Source organism: Mugil cephalus, chromosome 6 (assembly GCF_022458985.1).
Source record: "Mugil cephalus isolate CIBA_MC_2020 chromosome 6, CIBA_Mcephalus_1.1, whole genome shotgun sequence".
In the NCBI taxonomy this organism is placed as follows: domain Eukaryota; kingdom Metazoa; phylum Chordata; class Actinopteri; order Mugiliformes; family Mugilidae; genus Mugil; species Mugil cephalus.
Window position 1 is genome coordinate 21263010 of NC_061775.1, and position 21269 is coordinate 21284278.

Sequence of the window (21269 nt, forward strand, 5' to 3'; positions counted from 1 at the left end):
CTGTCGCCGTCTTCACGGCTGATTCAGACGTGGGCAAATAAGCATGAGTGGGTGAGAGAGAGAGACAGCTAGCAGCCTCTGATGGCACCCACCTGCCACTCAAAGTGTCCAATCGCTTAATTGTGCACAAATGTAATAAACATTTTTTTTACCGGGGGGGGAGTGCTGGGGGAATTTTTGTTTTGGGCTTTGCTTTGCTCTAGATTGACATTGCATCATCTGTTGTAACACCTCTTTGTCATTAACACACAGATGGATTTGTTGTACATTTGATGGTATTTCGGCCTGTGCATGTATGCATATACATCGGCCGGTCATAGCATTATGACTGCCGACAGGAGAAGTTAATAACATTGACCGTCTTGTGAAACTTTTGAACCTGGTATCATGTGGATGTCTCAGACATGTGTCACCCATCTAGACCAGACCTTGCACCCCCACCCCATAGCAAAGCCATCCCCAAGCTTGATTCATAGCCTGATTTCAGAGGCCCCTCCCTCAAAGACCTATGGGAAATATGGGTCCCAACAACATTCTGTGGTCATAATGTCAGGCCTGATAGGTGTACGTCCGTCCGCTGCATGTTTTCATTCTCTCTTCGCTTTGCTCTATGTGAATCCCGCTTACTTTTACTCGTTCTCCCCCTGCGATGCCAGCACTCGCTCCTCTGACGCTTTGTTGACTAGGAAAAATGGGGCAACACACACAGAGAGAGAGAGAAACACTGTAGCACTAGGAGAGGGAGCCAGACTCTGGGGACCTGTTGCTCTTTTCACATCAGCCTCTACTGCTATGTTACATTACAGCAAGCTGCTGCTGAATCGATGCCCACCAGGGATATGTTGGCTGGTGTTTTATAGCGGGGCGCCGAGTGGTGGCGGAGAGGGAGGGTTAGCTGTGTGTGTGTGTTATTCTGCTGGGAATTAAAAGGAAGGAAGTGAATAAAGTGTCATGACTTAATAAACAAGCTTGTAAAGAGGCTCTGATATTTTCTATGTGAAAGAACAAAGGAAGGTCAAATTGAAAACGCGTGAAAACGCGTACAGTACAGCTTCCTTAGTCCACGTTACTGTACGGTTAATGCACATTTGATCCTATTATTTGATAACAGATCAAACTAGACAAAGAAGAGTTCAGCCACATAAAAAAAAATGTGTGGTTGCCGTGATGTGTTTTGCTTCTTTTTATCTTGCTTCACCCGCTTTTCCAGTAGAAGAGGTGACTGCGTCGACACAGAGTGTTTCTTCCCATTACACTCTCCTTCATTTATAATCCTTTGACTGCTCTCACCGAGTGCGTAGGTGTAATGTAATGGAGTGCTGCCGCACAAACAGGCTCGCTGGGCACCCAGAGGCGCTTGCACTTCAAACTCAAGCAGACTGTTTTCCTCCAGTGATAGCTTTAAGAACATTACTCATTCCTCTTTCGCTTCCAACCTCGTCGTCTTTTTTTTACATACACACACACACTCCACTCGTTGGAGATGTTCGGTGGAGTCTAGAAAATTGACCAAGGTGAAAACGCAACTCGGCTCCATCTGAGGGAGATGCAACAGAATGTAAAAGAGTGAGAAAGGAAGGTTGGCTGCTCTCTGGGCCACTGAACCAGTCATCTAAAATCCCCACTAATGTACTTGTCTATTTAAGTTTAAACAGCCTTTCTGAAAAGATGACAAACATGATGTGTTGCATAAATGTGCGCTGCCTGCTTTAAGTGGTAACAGGTCACTTTCTGTTGCACAATGTATTGGCGTGTTTATGCACTGCATCATTCATTTGAACTCCATCTTCCTCAAAGTGAAGTCTCGCTTGACGAGAATTTAAGCATTGAAAAAAAATAAATAAAATCAGAAATATCTCTTTTGTTTTGCGAAAAACTCTAATGGAAACACAGCTATTGCCGACCTTGTGTTGCAGGCACAGTCCTAGCAGCTGTAACTGCGGGTTACTAATGGCGCTGTACAGTTTTAGGACGAAGAAACATGCTTACTCTGTGGCTGAGTAATCACACATGACAAACGGCATCTCTGGTCTGATAAAGCTGTCTGAAATGGTAATTATGTCATTACTATGCTGCATCCCTGGTAAGATACATGCTTATATGTGTACTGTGGAGATGCACTGCATTGCAATCATCACAGTTAATCACAGTGACCTCTTTTTAATGTATTCATAGATTTACTACTCGGCGATCATGGGAGGGAAAAACAATTATTTTTCAGACGGGCGGGCGGGCGGCCACGTCCGTGTACATGTGTTCATGCGTATTGTGTGTGCGTGCGCTGGGAGGGGGCGAGGACACTGATTAGATTTAAGGCTGCGAGGAGCTCCGACAATGGAGCGTTGAACATGTCACATTTTATGTGTAATGGCTGAAATTTTATGACAATAAGCGCTGTGTCAATACACAAGCCTTACAAGTATGAAGAGACTGACAAGGACATTCATCACACACCTCCGTCACACATACACATTTAATCTGCCGCGTTCGTTTGTGAGGCACTTAGTGTTTAATTCTATGCTGCTGTCAGGTGTCAAAGTGATTGAGCTGTTGAAATATCCTGTTCTTTTCAGTGTGCTGTCCGTGTTGGATCGCGCGTGTGCGCGTGCGTTCGGCGTGTTCTGTTTGTGCAATCCCCACGGTCCCCACTCATCATGAGGGTGGTTAAGAAAAGTCTTTCCCTGGTGTACGCCAATCAGGTTACACAGAGACGGTCTCTCAGTGAATGTTGTACCATTTTTCTCTTCATCTAAGCTGCCATTTCGCTTGGATTCCCCCGGCTCTGCTGCCACGCTACATCAAGGCCTTATTTTCCGTGGTTTTTCACACTCAGTTTGACATATTTTTACTCCGAGCAAAGACAGTCTAACCAGCACCGGTGAACAGAAGGTCTCCATTTGGAAGAGGATAACAGCGGAGATGAATTCGCAGCGCTCGGCGCTTTGTGTGGTTTATTTAGTTTTATTGCATTATTGTTTCTAGCGTTGCGGTTGCTACTGCATCATGTTGTGGTCTGAAACCACACAAGTGCTAAAGGAGTGATAAGCCTGGGCTCGGCTGAGCCTGGATCAGACAGGAGTTTGACCGGTTTATTGACAGAAATACTCCATTTTAAAGAAATATTTGTGAACGTTACTGAAATATTAGGTCATTAATAGTCATTACTAAATGACGTGGGCTCTATTCTTCTTAAGATTATTGTTGGACCATGGTTTTGTGCCATTCCAGAACTATTGCAGGACAATCAAAGTTTGAGACAATTGACAGAACTTAAAGCAACAAATGACATAATAAAAATAACAACCCAATCCACCCACTTACCTGGAAATACATGTTGAAATACATGTTCAGGCCATATGAGTCACAAATACTGTGCTGTCCCTTTAAAAAGGTGATCATTGGTCCCCAGATCTTCTTATATTCTTCCAGTCTGACACTTACGACATATCCGTTTTTCTCTAGGTGGAGGGTACCTGTTAGTATTGTTATCCAACGATTAACAGACGGGAGTTCTTCCCCTTCCCAGTTCTGCAAAAATCAATGTCTTGGCACAGAGAAGACCATAAAGCGACACTGTGTTCTGGGTAAAGCCATCATCTTTGATAAAAAGAAATGCATGAAGCTCAGTCTCAGACCACCCTAGTCTACAATGCTATATGCACAGCATGATTAAAGATATACTGCAAATGTAAAACCAGTTCACCAATAGCACTATCTTGTGTTTCATTTTCCAACCCAAAGAAAAGACTGGCGCGTGACGAGGCGTTTCCCCCGCCGGTGCTCCAAACATGCAGTGCCTGCTCTGTGCCGGTTAAACCCCATTCGGCGAGGCAGTCAGAAACTGAATTTCCTCTGAAGCTGCCTTCTGTTTGTCAGTCAGTGATAAATCTATTCTGAATTTCATCTCCCCACACTGTCTATTCCGTTAGGAGTAAGTTGAAGGGCTGAGAGCTTAGGGCCTTCTTGTCTGGTTGTCACCAGTGTGCATGTATATCTGTGTGCGCGTGTTTGCGTGTATGTGTGTGTGTGTGTGTGCCTGCATGCTTTTATCCTTCTGTGCTCATGCTTCAGAGGTCTAATGTAGCCAAAGCACTGATAAACACTTTGTGAGAACCCCGGAGAGGGACTGCATGTCAAATTGTTGATGTCTTTTTTGCATCAAAAGTATTATCTAAAACTGCTTCCTCTCCCTCCCGTCCTCCTCACCTTTCTCCTCTAGTCCTCAGCATTTAGACTCAGCTTAATATTTTCAAACCCGGGCAACGCACAAGCATCTTTTTACAGATGCAGTAGAGCTGACGCCTCGGGCAGTCTTCTTCCTCCGATGCTTTGCTGTTTTAATGATATCGTGGGTAATGGTGCCTGATACATAGCAAATGCTACATTAGCTACCAGTCCTAAAAAACACTGGCTTAGTACATGAAGATCTGTCTGAGTGCTGTGGGGTTGCGGAGCGCGAGAAAAATTCAGATTTTTTATTTATGCGCCCTGTAATTTCAATTTTTACTTCTGTGCAATGTTAAAAAAAAAATAATTGGCACCCTATAATTTTAGTTTGCGGTTGGCCCCTAAAACGAGGTGCTGTCAAGTAATTGCACAATCATTTTAACTTAAATGCCGTGCTTCTTGTGACCCTGCTGCGAGAGTGATGAAGTGGGTCATCGGTTGTTAAGTGACACGTGGACAGAGAGCGGCTGTAATAATTTGCACATAACGTACAGGTTAAATATAGGATGCATCACCGTCGCTCCTCTGGTCCCCCGTTTTGTATTTGGTGATAAAGGGTCGAGTTTTTTTTTGCTGGAAACAGGACATTTAGCTTTTTTTATTTTTTTTGCGCGTGTGACATTTGCCTCTGTTTTTGTGAGGTGGGTGGGTTAGCTTTTCAACGGTGAATGGAGAAGACAAAGTGACATGTCACGCAACACCGGTCTAAAGTTACCCTTCAACCAGCAGAAGAATACACTGCCTTGTCAAATGCCTGAAACTTGTGTTATCTGAAACTTCTGTACAGGGCAAAACATTATGACCGCCTTCCTAATATTGTTTAGCTCTCCATTGTGCCTCAAAAACAGTTGTGACTCATCAGACAATGGACATGGGCCTTCTGAGGGTATCCTAATCTATCTGGAAACAGAATGTTGTTAATGGGGGCCTTTGGGTGCTGTGGGTTGAGGGGAGGGGCCTCTGTGGATCAGGCTTGTTCCACTGCATCCTACAGATACTTGATCGGTTTGGGATCTAGTGAATTTGTGAACCTGGTCGGCACTTGGGGCTGTTTTTCATGTTTTTTGGAGTTGTTCCTGAAGTGTTTTTGATGGGCTGCCCTGTTCTGGCCTAGGTGGGTGGTACATGTCTAAATAACATCTGCATGAATGCCAGGTCCAAAAGTTTCCCAAACCCTCAGAAGATGTTGCCCGATAGCTTACAGTAAAGCAAATTGACAAACCAGAATGACCTATAGCTATCTGTTTACCCAAAGCAGAGCAGAACAACAGTGTTGCAGGAAAGAATGAGTTAAAAATAAACTACACAGAAATTTTGTGTTCTTTATACCATAAATCCCCATGAATATTGATGGTGACTTCTTTGCAATTATGCTCATGTACCTGTCAGTGAAATACTACTTGACTCAACGCGGATTTGTTTTATATCGACGATGCTGTGGCATGAAAGATAAGGCGTCCGTATTGATATTCCATGGAGAAGATGAGCACGTCGCTTGTCTGCTATATGGCCCATTAAGTCTTCTCATCCTAAAATGCCTTCAGGTGCTGCTGTCTGTTTCGAGCAGATTGTGGAGCTCTGTTCTTTCTCTGTTTTTTTTTTTTTCCTGTTCCGTTAAATGCAGCGTTTGATAGAGCGAGCGGCGAAGTAAATATTTTATTCATATATCTGGTTGTTAAGAGCTGATCTGTGATCTTCAGGCTTGCTTTTTGTGCTTGCGCACCTGGTGAACTGAGGTTGGTAGACAGGCGTGTGTCTGCGTGGGCGAGATTGTGTGCGCGCGCATGAGCATGCTCCCACACCACGGCTCAGTGCCTGACATGTTAGACCAGAGTCTGATTGGATTCCTCGCTCCAGAAACATTAAACCCAGTGACACGTACGAAAAAAAAAGTCATGCGGTGTGTGTGTGTGCATCGTGTACGTGCACTACATTTGCTTGGATTTTTATTTTATTTTTTTTTGTCAGTTTGCATGTGTGGGGCTATGTGTGTTTGGTCGAAACTGCATATATTTTCTTCTGTGTGTATGCATTTTTGTTGGCCTGACCACTGGCTTTGTGCTTCTGCATGCTGGAAGGGAGTTCAATTGTCCTTCAGATCAAGGTCAATGAGCTGTGCCCTATCTCTCTGCTCCATCTATTAGCTGTCCAGGGGTGGGTCTGGGGAAGGATGGATAGAAAGCTTTGACCCCAAGTTAAACACAATCACCTAGTGGGGGAAGGTGACCGTCAAGATGTAATCAGGAACAGATTACTGATTACCTATTTAAAAGTGTAATTGCTAGAATGATCCATTGGATGGATGTGTTCAATTAACAGCCAGGGTTCCAGCATTGTTATACAATCCTATGAAGAAGTAGTTTTGCTAATTTCAAACATAGGTTGTCTTAGGCATAGGCCTATATATCAGGCAGGTATTTTTATTCTTATTTCAGGTATGTTTATGCCAGCCTATGTTGCACATGTTTGAAATAAAAAACATAATATTTGAACCTCTGTATTATTTGAATGCCTTAATATTGAATGCAGAATGATAATAATAACGTTTGCTGAGTGTAATTCTACTATATAGACCACCTCTCTGCTTTTATCTGCTACTAAATCAAGGCTGCACGCTGTTCTGGGAATGGGTTCCTTTTTTTTTTTTTTTTTTGAAAAAAAAAAACATTTCTGCTGTCACATCTTTCAATGGATCTACCACCCCATGTGATCCTCTGAGCACCTGTCTCCTTTTCGATTGCCCCCGTCCATTTTCCCTAAGAATTGGCTTAGGCCCGCAGTAACTGAGAAGCTGGCGAAGTGACTGATCGACCGAAGCCTCCTCTGTGTGTGTCAGCTTAGACGTATGCAGGTGATAAGAGCAGGGGTTTGAACCAACATCGACTGTGCTCCGTGTAGCTTTACACTAAAAGTATGTTAAACAATACTGTGAAAATGGTTTTACAACTAATGCATGAGTCCTTTTTTTTATTATGAATTAATTCCATTGAAAGTGTAGAGAACAGAAGATTTTGCAGTTATATTTTCCCTATATGTTGAGGAGAAGTTGCATCAGTTCTTCTGTGGATTTTAACTGGTCACATGGTCTTCTGTCAACTTGTGTAATCTCACACCGGCTCCATGATGTTGAGATGAGAACTATATTGGGACTATACCATCTGTTGCAGGATCCCTTGTTCTTTTTGTTGTTGAGAGTAGTAGTTAATGAGCAGTGACGTGTCTAGAATGAATTTGTCGAACATCAAAAGCCTCTTAGATGTGTACTTAATTCCTATTCACAAGTGGACAAGCAGCAAATATCGATTTCAAAAGGTTTCTGTGTGGTGTTTTAAAGTTGAGTTTTAACGTGAAAATACCACAAAGAGAATAACGTGCACAGCTAGAGCTGGACAATGATAGAGAAGCACTATCCTCCCAGAAAGTAGTACTTTATGGGAAATTGGGTCATAAGATAGGGAGACATTTCAAATGACGATACCTGTATTCTTATAAAACAGTAAATACCAGAAGATATCGCAGCAACAATCTCATTCACGCGCTGCCAAAAACTGCTCTGACTTTCCAAAGGCGCAGAGTCTTTGAAGGTCCTGTGCTTTCTGGCTCCGAGACGGTAGCAGAAGATCCTTTAAGTCCTGTAAGCTGCGAGCTGGAGCTACTGTGGATCAGACGTCTCCCTGCACATCCTTCATACACCCTGTCGCTGAGTCATGGTTTTTCAGTGACTGGCGGGTAGTCTCCTGCTGGGCAGTAGCAACCAACAAAGGACTTGCTCAACGCCTCTTGAAAAGATCCCCAACCTTAGTCGCCCGGCCATAACAATGTGGCAAAAAAGAATCACTCACAACTCAACTTCAGGATTGCTCAATTGTTCAATTACCGCCTGATGTACCTGTCACAGCCCTTGACGTGCTGTATTGTTACATTACATATGCCTTTACTGTGAGGGATTTTGGTTCATGTTTTCATATTAATTGTTGGCGTTCAGCGTTGCGGTGTCTAGGGGCTTTGTGAGTGCAAAAACCATAGATTGAACCATAGAATGAATATGCGTCGCCTCTTCCTTGCATTGGTTAAACTGCTGCTATTTTCCCGGGGATACAGGCAGTGCCAGCTTGGGACTTTGGAGCTAGAGACAAGCACAAAACAAAGCAAGGGGATAACACAGAACAGGCCCTATAGCAGAAGGTGGGCATCACACTGCACAGTACGGTCCAAGAGTTGAACCACGGGATCGACGACCCAACATGGAGCACTTCTGCCAGACTCACTAGCGTTTTCATTTAATTAATACTACGCTCTGCACTCATTTTGAGTTATACACTGTATTTGGTTTTTAAAAAAAAATTGTACTACTCTCACGGCCCCATGGAACCGCTTAACGGAGTGGTTGGTGTGGCAACTGGTGGTCACCTTTATGTCACATCCTGTTTCTATAGCGTCAAATAACTAACTAAAACGAAACGTATCCAAAAACTTGACACTAGAACATGCATCAACATTATATTAACTACCTAAAATGACACAAACCATCGTTGGAGAGAAAAAAATATATATATGTGTATTTTAGTCATTTTAGTTTGGCCTAGTCTCATCCCCTAACATGGAGTGGGCAGAGCTTATGACCTATACTGCAGCCAGTCACCAGGGGGAGCTCTACTTGCTTTGGTTTCACTTTGGAGGATGGTTCTGCCGTCCATCTTTATACAGTCCATAGCAAAAAACACAGAGTGATGCTGAAATGCAGGTTGAAAAATAACAGCTGCACAAAGTTACGACTACTTTTAGATGAATGGGTTTAATTCCTGTGAATTTTAAACTCAATCGCAAGTACTGGAAATAAGGCAAGCTATCTATATTGCTGTCCTGTTTTCCAGTGGGAACCATAATGTGCGTCTAAAAACAAAAAACAAAACACTTTAAAGCGGGAAAAAAAGATAAAGACATCATATTATTCCCATCTGGGTTGGAGCAAAATACATAACTATATAAAAATGTTTCTTAGTGTTCTTTGGGAGAGTTCTGGATTTAATCGCTTAAAAACTTTTGCCGTGTTTGCCCTTACGTGACCCCTCCTCCCCCCACCCACCCCGAACCACCCGAGTTTGCGCCAGGGTGCTGCTGATGTTGTTTGTGTGCTGATGTTAATTAAATTACTTGGATCCGAGTGGGGATGATTAGCATGCTAGCAGTTATAGCTAGCAGGGAATCCAATAGACTATTATCATAATGAGTCCCTTTGGCGCACTGTGTGGGTAGGTATGAGAGAAAGAGAGAGAGCATGAAGCGATTATGTTGGTCACCCAAAGAGAAGAGCGTTGCCTCAAAAGACAAGTGAAGTTTTTTTTTTTTTTTTTTTTTCTGTTTTTGTTTGTGATTTTAACACATTCGTCTAACCTGGCTGGAGTTGGATAATGCCACACAGGGAAAGAAGAAAAGAGGAAACACAAAGTTCGCCCGGAAAACAAAGCAACGCACATTCAGACACACGCACACTTACACACATGCACACAAACAGACACACACACTTCAATATTTTTAATGCTTAATAATTTTTTTATTACGGGGTGGGAAGAAAATAAAAGGCAAACATGAACATACATATTCAGCCTCCGCATGTATTTCTGTGGAGACACAAATGCAAATACACAGACACTCCTAGAGGGAGGCGGGGGGGGGGGGGGGGGGGGGGGGGGGACGTCTGCACTGCAGCAGACACCTGCAGCTGTGCCCCAACTCTGCTCATTATACAGTACCCCTTTTTTTTTACATGTTTCTGCCGCACATATGCCCTTGATCTGCTAAATATAATGAGAACCGTGTTTATCTGTTGTGTTTTAGCAATAACGAGGGGATTCATTCATTAAACGCTCCATATTTTATTGGGGCCATGTTTACTTTTTTGAATTATTCGGACTGTGTGCTTCCTCCTGTGAGGCGAGCTCATCCGTGTTTCCTTGTGTCTTTATCTCTTGCTGCTTTAAGCACTTACCACGTGTCTTGTTGTCAACAGTTTCCTGCCACGAATAAAAATGATTTTAAATGGCGCTTCTTCAGGAACCAGCAAAAAGTTCACGAGCAAAATAGGAAGTGCTGGATTTGCCCTTTGCTCATTAATTCATTCAGTATAAGGAGGGGGGGACATATTGCTGCATATATTCATTCTTCCCAGAGGAATCTGAATAAATGCAGCAAAGTTACCTTCACATGTCCTGTAACGTTTCCTCTGACATCCTCCCACCTATGCTTCTTCAGCTGGGTGTGTGCATCATTTGACAGCTGAGAGTTTTATAAATTAAGGCCTTCTATAATGATGAAAATTATTATTATTATTATTTATAGTGTGTAGATTATTCGGCTTATGTATTATGTACATCAATCAGGCATAATATTATGACCACCTTCCTAATATTGTGTAGGTCTCCGTTGTGCCTCCAAAACAGTTGTAACTCATCAGAGAATGGACGTGGGCCTCCTGAGGGTGTCCCAGTTGGGGCCTTTGGGTCCTATGGCTTGGGGGAAGTGGACTTTTTGGATCAGGCTTGTTCCAGTGCACCCCACAGATTCTTAATCAGTTTGGGATCTAGGGAATTTAGAGGCCAGGTCGACACCTTGTGCAGTTCTTCCTGAATTATTCGTAAACGGTCAACGTTACATGGTTGTGTGATGATCATAATTGAAACAATGCTAACCTCTGTCCCATTCCTCCCACAGACGCCAAGGCCTGCTCCTCCAAAGATTTCCACTGCCGCAACGGGAAGTGTCTGGCTCAGATATACGTGTGCGACGGCGACGATGACTGCGGGGACGCCAGCGACGAGGAGAAATGCTCGGCCCCGACCTGCGGCCAGCACGACTTCCGCTGCAACGACTCCGAGTGCATCCCGGCCCTGTGGAGCTGTGACGGCGACCCGGACTGCAAGGACAAGTCAGACGAGTCCATGGAGCGCTGCAGCCGCAGGACGGAGGCCCAGAAACCTCTCTGCCCAGCGAGCGAGTTTCAGTGCGGGAGTGGGGAGTGCGTGCACATGAACTGGAAGTGCGACGGCGACGCAGACTGCAAGGACAAATCAGACGAGGCGAACTGTCGTAAGTCATCGCAGGATATATTGTGTTTATGTAGATGGACTGATGAGTGGGTGGCTAACTGAGTGCGCAAATGAGTGTGGAGCTAAGCCGACACATAGAAGAATAGTGCTGCTGTCATTTTAATTATTATAAAACAAACCCCACACAGACCAAATTTATTCCACTAACAGGAATTGTCTGCGCTGCCATAACATGATATAGCATTTCCCCAGCGCCACAGAGCCTCAGTGCTGTTTAAAGCAATTACAAAAATCCATAAAAGAGTCATAGTATTGCCGTATTCCTTAATTATAACAAATCTAGCCGGTTTATTGGGAAACAATGTGCGTGGTATTCATTTTGCAGTCTGAGGAGAGTTTCTCAGATGCCTCTGCTCGTTCATTCGGCTTTACCAGTTATATAAACTGGATAAAGGATAAATTGCGTTAGTAAAAATTTAAATTAATATGTCATCCAATTTAATGTTTTGTAATAAAGTGTCCGCTCTGTGCACGGTTCCTGTTATGAAGGTAAATTCCTTGTTAGTGTTGTGAATATTTAATACCAGCTGTAGTCTTTAATGTGATTCATGGATATCAATATTAATGCCTGTGGTGTTGTGGAACAATGGTCAGTGTGCGGCCTGCCACTGCAGAACGGTTACGCTTTTCACGTCGGCATGCTGCGAACCTATAACGTGTGAAGGAAGATCAATGCTAACTTTATCCTTATGATCCACGAGTGTGTTGCCACGCAACCGTGTGATCCGCGCAGGCACGGGGAGAACCTCTTTGTGCGCGTTTGATTGTTTTGTGCGTCCGTGTGTGCACGCGTGCGTGGGAGGTGAAGGTCCTTCATGAAGCCAGACCCCCATCTGGTCTCCTCTTCACACTCCCACACAGCGCTCGGTGAGATGACAGCAGCCTCACACATAAGACATGATACAAGCGCGCGCACACACACACACACACACACACACACACACACACACACACACACACGAGTGCTTTCACAAAACATAACCAGTTGCAAGTGCTCTGACAGACACTGGCATGATAGGAGAACGCATCTGTTGTAACGCTTACAGTCACAGATAGTTACAATGCTGAAATAGCCACACAATACTCAAAGTGTTGCTACAGAACTTGAAGGCGCAGCCACAAAGCGCGAGCAGCTGCTGCAGTGTGTTCACTATTGCTTGTCGTGCATAATAATAACTCTCTCTGAAGCTCTCCGTCTCCCTGGGGTAATGGTCGCTGCACTATCGACATCGTTTTACAAGGCCAGCAGGTCATCACTGTTGTTTTTGAGATTAAAATAACTGTGTAGCTTTGCGCTGCATGATGGGATGGGTTTTGATGTGAAAAGATTGTGACAGCAAAGGTAAAAAAAACAATATTGAGATGAGCATCACCATCATACAGGCAAGAATGTTACATTGAACCAGTGAATCTTTACCCTAAATCCTTATTCGGTGTGCATGCAGAACTTAACCCAGGTATTATTATGTACCAGCCTCATAATTACTTCTGGTAACTGTTGGATGAAGCAGGCACACAAAACAAGCCTAGATAATAAAACCAAACACAATTAAATACTAACAAATACTAAAATTAGAAAGTGCACTTATAGGAACACAATTATATAGAATATAATACAATATATAATATAATATAGATGTAGGCACAAAAATCTGTTTCAAGAAGCTCTGGTGGAGGCGGGCTCTGTGGGCCCTGATGCTCACCAGCCTGCGGTGCCTCAGGTTGAAACCTAATAATAGTCTCTTCATTCATCAGCAGACTAATTTGCCTAAATCAATGGCCTAAAGGAAGCCTTTAGCTCTCTGGAAAAAAAAAAAAAAAAATTCTGGGTCTTTGTGGCAAAAACTCCACAAATCCAGTTTGTTTTTAAATTCTTTTTCGGCATACCGTGACCTGGATGACTGAGAACCTTCACAGACAAAAGGTCTTTCTGTTTTTGGGTGGAAACGTTTACTTTTTCTTAGATGTTCAGAACATATATCCATGTATATAAACATGGACAATGTGTCTGGTGTTTGTGGGGATATGTGAAGCATCTTGATAGTTTGGAGCCAGAGTCCGTGCCTTACGGTTTGAGAGTGGAGCCACACCAGACTCACTTGTATTTTTGTTGAATTAATACTGCACTCTGTTCTACGTGCACCAGTTACATGGGAATCTTGGATTATACACTGTATCTATTTTTAAAAATTCTTTTGTAACTCTAACGGTCTCACAAGACTGCTTTACAGACTAGAGCCGAACCCTAACTAAAACGAAACTTATCCAAACTTACACTTGAGCATGAATCAACATTATATTAACTACTTAAAATGACAGAAACCATCCTTGCAAAGAAAAAGAAAAAAGAAAAAAAAGTTTATTTAAGTGTTTTAGTTCGGCCCATCCGCTAACATAGAGGAGGTGGTGCTAACGACTTATACTGCAGCCAGTCACCAGGGGGAGCTGTACTTGCTTTGGCCTCACTTTAGAGGAGCCATCCATATTTATACAGTCTGTGGTTGAGACATGAGCGTGTGTGTGTGTGTGTGTGCTACAGTATATGTATGTGACAGGGCCTGCTCGTCACTCTATGAATAAAAGTGGCCGGTTGTAGGTTTGTGTAAAACAAGATGTTAACACTAAAGGTGTCTGTGTTATGTAAATGAGAGTGGAGAGCACCGCTTAGGGAGGAGGAACATTTTAATGTAAATGAGAAATGTGAGCATCACTTTGTTCTGTCTTCCTTCGCTCTGCCATCAAGCTTTACTCATCCCCACATACCCACGCCCTCGTTATTATCTCCGTTTTTTTTTAAACATCTGTCTCAGTAATCTTTTGTTATTTCACAGAGAGCGCTGAGACAAGTGACTATGAGAACGGAGACAGGAGGTTAATGTAAATGAGAAACGGTCAAATCGTATATCAGGTCTTCTCTCGTTTCCCCACTGCCGCTGTTTCTGCAGATGGCAATCCATTATTATTATTATTATTACGACTCATCCGTGGATTTATCATGATTAGCTGAGCTTAGATCCCAATCATTTGGCTGAACGAATCAGCACATTTTCTGCTGGCACAGGATTATGTCTGGCACACATTGCCGATTTTAGCATAAGCATGTATTTGCCTTTTCGATTTTTGTTGGAGCACTAGAAGTCCGGGTCAGCTTTCCTCTCGGCTCACCTGTATGTGCACACATCTTGCTGCAAGCTTGCATTTAAGTCTGGCCGCCTGACGTGCGGTTTGGGGTCCGCTCGCCTCGCCACGCTAGGTGTAAGGCTGCGTTTCGCGCCATATTTTCTGATAACGATGGCTGTGTGCCGCGCGGCGTTTGTAGGCTCCCCAGTCATTGATCATGTTTTCTCTCTGCTCCCTCAGCGGAGCTGCTCCAGAACACAACACATGAATAATTAAACAGCCGGTTAAATTGACAAATGAGTTAAATAAACCTGCCCTCTGACGTTAGAGCAAGCACCAAGAAATGTCTATATACATGCTCGCGTATACACATCCTCAATAGGTCACAAGAAAAGAACTCTCTTAGGACACTAGCTGTTTTTTTGTTTTGTTTTTTTGTCAGGGAATGTGTGGAAGAGGTGGGTATGACTGGTCACTATTTGATTGGAAGTCCTTTTATTAGTTTTTAAGTGTCTTAATGGTCTTGGGCCGTCTTATTTGTCTTACCTGCTTTTATCATATCAGCCCTCACGGACCCTGAGGTCCTCTGTCACCGGCCTTTTAATCATCCCCAAAGTTAAAACTATAACCCACGGGCAGGCTTCATTCAGCCACCTCATTTATGGAGCAGCCTGCCAGAGAACATCAGCACTGCAGAGACTGGATATTTTTAAAAGGAGGCTCAAGACTCTTTTTTTTTTCTTTTTAATCTGGCTTTCATTTAATCCCCTTTACTGCTTTATTCTGTTATTTTAGCATTCTTATTGTTTTTAATGAGTTTTTACTTGTTCATTTATTTATTTATTTTAAGTCTATGTGCACTTTATCATTGTTAAATCTTTAATTTTTTTATCTTTAAATCTTGAACTTTTACATTTCCCTACTTTTCTATATATATATATATATATTATGTTATTGTATTTATTGCTTGTTTTTATCGTTTCTTACTGTCTTTTTTTAGCTCCAGTGTTTCCTCTTGGGGGCCCTAAGCGCTGGGAGGTGTGTCCGGTCTGCCTGCAGGGACGGCGTCTTGGAGATCCCCCGGGCCCGGAGGTACTGGGGGTCTACCCTGGTCTATCCGGGTCGGGGTGGTCTCTGTGGCGGCCCTCCCTGTGGTCGCAGGCTGTGACGCCTCTCGGTGTGGATTTGTGTGAAGCACTTTGCGATGCATTTTGTATGAAAAGTGCTTCATGAATAAAGGGTTAGGGTTAGGGTTGGCCTGGTGAAAGGCTAAATTCTGCATCTTTTCAAACATTTCAAACCAGCGTGTGATATTGTCACTCTAACAACGACACAATGTCCTCGGCTATTTCTAATACGTGTGCGGTTTTTGTGCCTCCCCCACCCAGCCCTGCTCACATGTCGACCCGATGAGTTCCAGTGCGGTGATGGCTCCTGTATTCACGGCACCAAACAGTGTAACAAAGTTCATGACTGTCCAGACTACAGCGACGAAGCCGGCTGCGTCAACGGTAAGTGTCGCACGAACAGGAAGGTCGCCGTGTGTCACGCGAACAGTTTCCTCGTAGCTCTTTTCGCTCCTATAATACGGATGGAGAAACTCCGGCCTTTCGTCTAAACGCCGGAGGGAACTTCCGTACTCGTATCCAAACATTTACAAATGTGATCTCTGTTTGCGAGTCGGCACCGTCACGCTGTTTCGGCCCTGCTTAATTTGCCCTGAAAATTTGTCCAATTACATCTTTAATATTCTTAACAAGATTCACAGGGGATATGCTAGAGAGCGGCGCAGATGGCTGCACCGGTTGATTCTGCCCCTTGAGAGAAACTTTAATCTAAAAAAAAAAAAAGAGAGAGAGAGAGACGCAGAGGAGCGTAAGAAGAGTTGTGGTATATTTCTTTTTGACATAAGTCTCCTCTGAGTCTACTCCAGTTTCCTGAGCAAAGAAGTTGGGATGATATTTTCCCTTGCTGTAACTTTAACAGAACAGATAAGTAGCACACAATTCCAAATCTGTGAAGCAGGTTTATGCGTTACCAGGCACTGGATGTCAAATCTGATTCAGTAATTGTACAATTTTGGTGTCTCTTTCAAAGAAGCTCAGTTGCTCCTGACTCCTCTGCAGTTTAAACTATGCCCACATTTCTTTTTTTTTAGGGCTCGTCTGTCTACTGGGACATTAATTTCCGTTTTCCATGTCTCTTTAAGTTCATCAATAACCAATTCTGACCAATTGTAACTGCGCGCATTAATCCCTGGGACCTGCCTAGTGTATATTTATAGAACTAATCAATCTTTTCATCAGCAGCGTCTTACAATAAATGGACGTGCCAGATGGTTTGTTACGCTGAACCATCTGGGAAGTTGTCCTTGGAAACTTGTTTTGACAAAGGGCAGACAGTTGATTGGATGAAGCTAGGAACTAGAAAACTTTCGAATAAAAGGCAGCACAAGGGGTGTTCCCCACCTCTGTGGATCAGCCACAAGTGCGAGGCTTGGAGCCTAGCGAGGTGGATTCCCCTCTCATCCTGTGGTCTGGAAAATCTTGCAAGAATCCAGCTGCTATGGAGAGCAAACCTAATATACTGTTCTCACTGATTGCTATGTAAAAAAATCCCTCTATACTGGTAGGCAATTTGCACAATCCATAGCTATGTTTTATTTCCACTGCCATATTTATATTTTCATTCATATTTATATTAAATTTCATCCTGACTTAGATTTAGATCATATCTTTTCATTTTGCTAATGTGTTTATTTTCCTACTTACTTTTAATTTTACAAACTTCTTTCATTTTACAAAATAAGACAATTTTTTACTGTTGCTTTAATGACTAACCGCGACAGACCACGACATGTTAACATTTTACATTCAAATTAGGCTCAACTGTGCAACTTCAAAGAGCTTCAAAGAGTTAATTGTCATGCATCGAAACATATTTCCCAGTACAGTGAAATTCTGCGTTTGCCGTCCACTCGAATGCGTGTGAGTAACAGTGTAAAATCTTAAAGGTAGAATATAAAAAGACGCATGTCATACAAAATATAAAATAGGTAGTGCAAATATCCACGTGCAAATGAGAATGTGGACGGTGAACTGAAAGTCTGTGTTTGAGTTAAAACCTAATGTTCAGCTTTGCCGCGTCTTCACCACAGTGACCAAATGCGACGGGCCAAAGAAGTTCCGCTGCAAGAACGGGGAGTGTATTGACAGCAGCAAGGTGTGCGACAATGTGAAAGACTGCAAGGACTGGTCTGACGAGCCCATGAAGGAGTGTGGTAAGATCCTTTCTGTCTGTCTTATTTTACACGCATACAGCCCCCCGCCATACACATGTACTCGTTAGTCCTCTCACCACTTCCGATACACATGGATGAACATGCATGCTAATGAAACGCTGATGCACTCGTTCCCAGGCACCATAAACTTGTTCAAATGTGGGTGGTCGCTCTCCTCTGTAAAAGGAGATTCATTTGATCAAGGCAGGGCTAAATCAGGACATTTCTCAGCTGCCTTGTTATGATCAAAGAGCCAAGCGACTCTGCCCTCTAGTGCGATCTTAGCCAGGGAAACGTGACTGGACTGCGCTACCCATAAGGAGCCACGCAGATTATCCCCACACCATAGATAATTACCACTTAGTGAGCTTCAGTCACACATCTCACATCGCATGCAACGCAGTCCATCTGCAAACAGGGTGAGGCGGCGGAGAAAACCTCACCTTTTTAATAAAAACTGCTAACGAAGCACATAGAACTGCAATTAAAGCAACTTGCGATCTGTCGCTGAGATTTCATTCGAGTGCGCGGACGGGTTGAAGTCTCTGGGGTTAGTGAAGCGGTGGAAGTCTGAAGTGATCCGACGCCACTCACAGGGGTAGAAAATTATACGTAAGCAGGCTGCCCTTTCAGCCAGCTCTGATCTCGAAGCAGATGGATATAGGCCGTAATGAGATTGCCTCGCAACCATGTCATTGGTGTTGAACATGACGTTCTGTGTATTTGAAGGCAGACCTCCACCTCCTCTTTGTTGTCGCTGTAACTAATAATTATCCATTATCCACACCATAGTAAATGTGATCAGACCAAAGCAATGACAAATGTTTAAAAAGGACATTCATCAGTGACAAATCAGCAGGTTCAAGCCGAGGGCTAAAATTGATCTATTTTTTTGTGGTCATGATAAATGATACGGTCAGTAGCGTGTGTGGGCTTCCTCATGTGAATGCAGCTCAACCTACAGCCATGAGAAATAAAGACGTATGCAGAGGGATTATAAACTAGAGGAGACAATAATTAAGAGACTAGCGGGGATGTGACAACAAGAGACCATGTAATGTTAATGAAAATGAACGAGTTGTCGTAATGATCAGTGGAAACGCTTGAGCGGATATCAAGCTAAACTATCCTCAGCTTGGTCAGTGAACCCAGATTGTGTGGCAGCGTCATTGATGGTGTTTATTTTTGGATTAGAGAGCAGTGACCGCAAGTAGGCATGTCTGTATATCATGTACATCTATTTTACATCTATACATCTAGTTTTCAAGATTCTCACGTTATTTTACACAAAATTTTTTTTCATGCATAATTACATGTTCACAACATTTTGTTCTGATTGAGAGAGGAATTAATGCAGTGGATTGACTAAGGATGGACTATTTTACTGTGATGGTGAATAAAGAAAATAAATGTTATCAAGATAAAATTTTCATTTATTTTGACATATTTATTCATATTTAAACATATTTAAACTGCTATGTCTGTAATGTCAAAGGCAGCACAACCAGGTACCGTAATAGCTGTAATAGCTGTAGTATGTGAGCAACATTTTTTATTTTATTTTTTTGAATGAGAAAAAAAAAAGCCAAAATTCAGGACATTTTGGCCGGGGGACAGGTCATCCAGAAATCGAGGACGTCTGGTCACTCTAAAAACTTTAGTTCCCCCTCTATGTCCATCAGTCTCTCTAGGTTTCTATTTTTGCTGTATTCTCTTTCTCTTTCCTCCTTCCTCCCTGCTTCAGTGTCTGTGTCTCACAGCACCACCTGTAGCCTTGAAGCTTAAATCTTTAATGTAAACCGGTAATGAAGTACCAGCCTTAGCTTTCTGCAGCGATCTCTCTAGAGTCCCTGGAGGGTAGTTGAAAGACAAAGGGGTAAATGGAGGAGCAGGAAACACATACAAAAGGAAAGGAAAGGATGACTGAGAAGGCAGTCCGATCTTATATGCTTAAAAAAAAAAGACGAAAAGCGGAAATTAAGAGAATCAGATGAGTGTATGCGGGAGAGCATGTGCTTGTGTAACAATAGGCCGTTTAGTGGAGAGGCACCTGGTACAGGCCAAGCTCCCTGTTGGATAATGGATCTGTTCCAGGTGTGTTTGGCTCAGACTGTGCCTGTGGGTCGTGAACACACACTCGCATCCCCATCTCTCTTTTGCTTTCAAGCCCTCTCTTCTTTTTGAATTCAACTTTTGATGTATGCAGACACACTTGACAAGGTAAAAATTATCATAACTGGCAGGAGGATTAAAACTATATGCGCAGATACACACATGTGCGCACTTTAAACCATGTGTTTTGTCTTTCTGTCCAACTCGCTCTTTGTGTTATATGAAAGCCGGATTATTATGTCCAAAAAAAACCTTGCTGTAGTTCATCAATATTCAACTCTCTTTTTCATATATATCCCTTTGTTCTTCCCATCCATGTCCCTTCGTCCGTCCTTCCTCCCGCACGCCCCCCCCCCTCCCCGCCGATCCCCCTTCTCTGCAGGCCTGAACGAGTGTGCAGACAACAATGGCGGCTGCTCCCACGTCTGCAGGGACCACAGAATCGGTTATGAGTGTGACTGTCCCTCTGGGTACAAACTGATGGACAAAAAGACTTGTGGAGGTAAAAGAAAAAAAACAGTTACGCAAGAAAACTACTCCCTGAATGTAGAGAATGATCAGTCATGCTTATCTGCCCCTGTTTTATTGTTTTATAGAGACCTATACAGTATTAGGAAGGTGGTCATAATGTTATGCCTGATCAGTTTATATCCATCCATCAGATTCTCAGGGTTTTTTTTTTTTTTTTACACGTGTTTAAAATAATCTCTACGCCTGAATACGGTCTGAATATGTCATGCACAAGCCTGTTAACGTGCCAGAACTTTTTTTTTTTTTTTTTTACTTATTTCTCACTCTTCAAACAAAACAAGGAATTCTTTGCGCGCCTCCGCACTTCTGTTTTGATCTTTGTGTCATGTCTCTCCCCACAGACATAGATGAATGCGAGAACCCAGACGCCTGCAGTCAGATCTGCATCAACTACAAAGGAGATTACAAGTGTGAATGTTACGAAGGCTACGAGATGGACCCGGCCTCTAAGACCTGCAAAGCTGTCGGTAAGCCATTTATCACAGGCAAACGCACATTTATAGATGTGAAGACACACGCTGCCACAGATGAATGCTCGCGCCAGAATACAGTCGCGGGTGAAACGCTCGCCGGGACCCGCTCTTATATACAATTACGCTCCAATTCCAGCAGCCCTAACTACCGATGTTCTATTCTCACACACTGGGACCCTGAAAGGAGAGGCTTGCTTTATATGCAGGCCGTGCACCGCAATCTGTGCGAAGATAAATATTTGCCATCTTCTTCTGCAGTCCTCACTAATGAAAAGTTTGCAGCCAGCTGCCTCTGCTCCCCCTGGAGTGTCAAGAGAAGGATGTTGTGTGCCAAGGGGGTGAGGGGGGGCGTATGCCTCACTACAGGGACACAGGTCTGTGGCCCTTGCTTGCTGGTGCAAACTCTCTGAGCAGTGGTGT

The 21269-nt window shown here is 43.2% G+C and overlaps 1 protein-coding gene across 4 annotated transcripts in view; it reads left to right on the top strand.

Annotated features, from left to right (window-relative positions):
* lrp8 (low density lipoprotein receptor-related protein 8, apolipoprotein e receptor) overlaps positions 1-21269 on the top strand; it is a 163105-nt gene that overhangs the window by 100403 nt on the left and 41433 nt on the right. For all 4 annotated transcript variants that reach the window (XM_047587042.1, XM_047587044.1, XM_047587043.1 and 1 more), the window contains exons 5-9: positions 10939-11313; positions 15842-15964; positions 17611-17733; positions 20228-20347; positions 20718-20843. In XM_047587042.1, coding sequence (XP_047442998.1) covers positions 10939-11313; positions 15842-15964; positions 17611-17733; positions 20228-20347; positions 20718-20843 — 867 coding nt within the window. The remainder of the gene's footprint in view (positions 1-10938; positions 11314-15841; positions 15965-17610; positions 17734-20227; positions 20348-20717; positions 20844-21269) is intronic.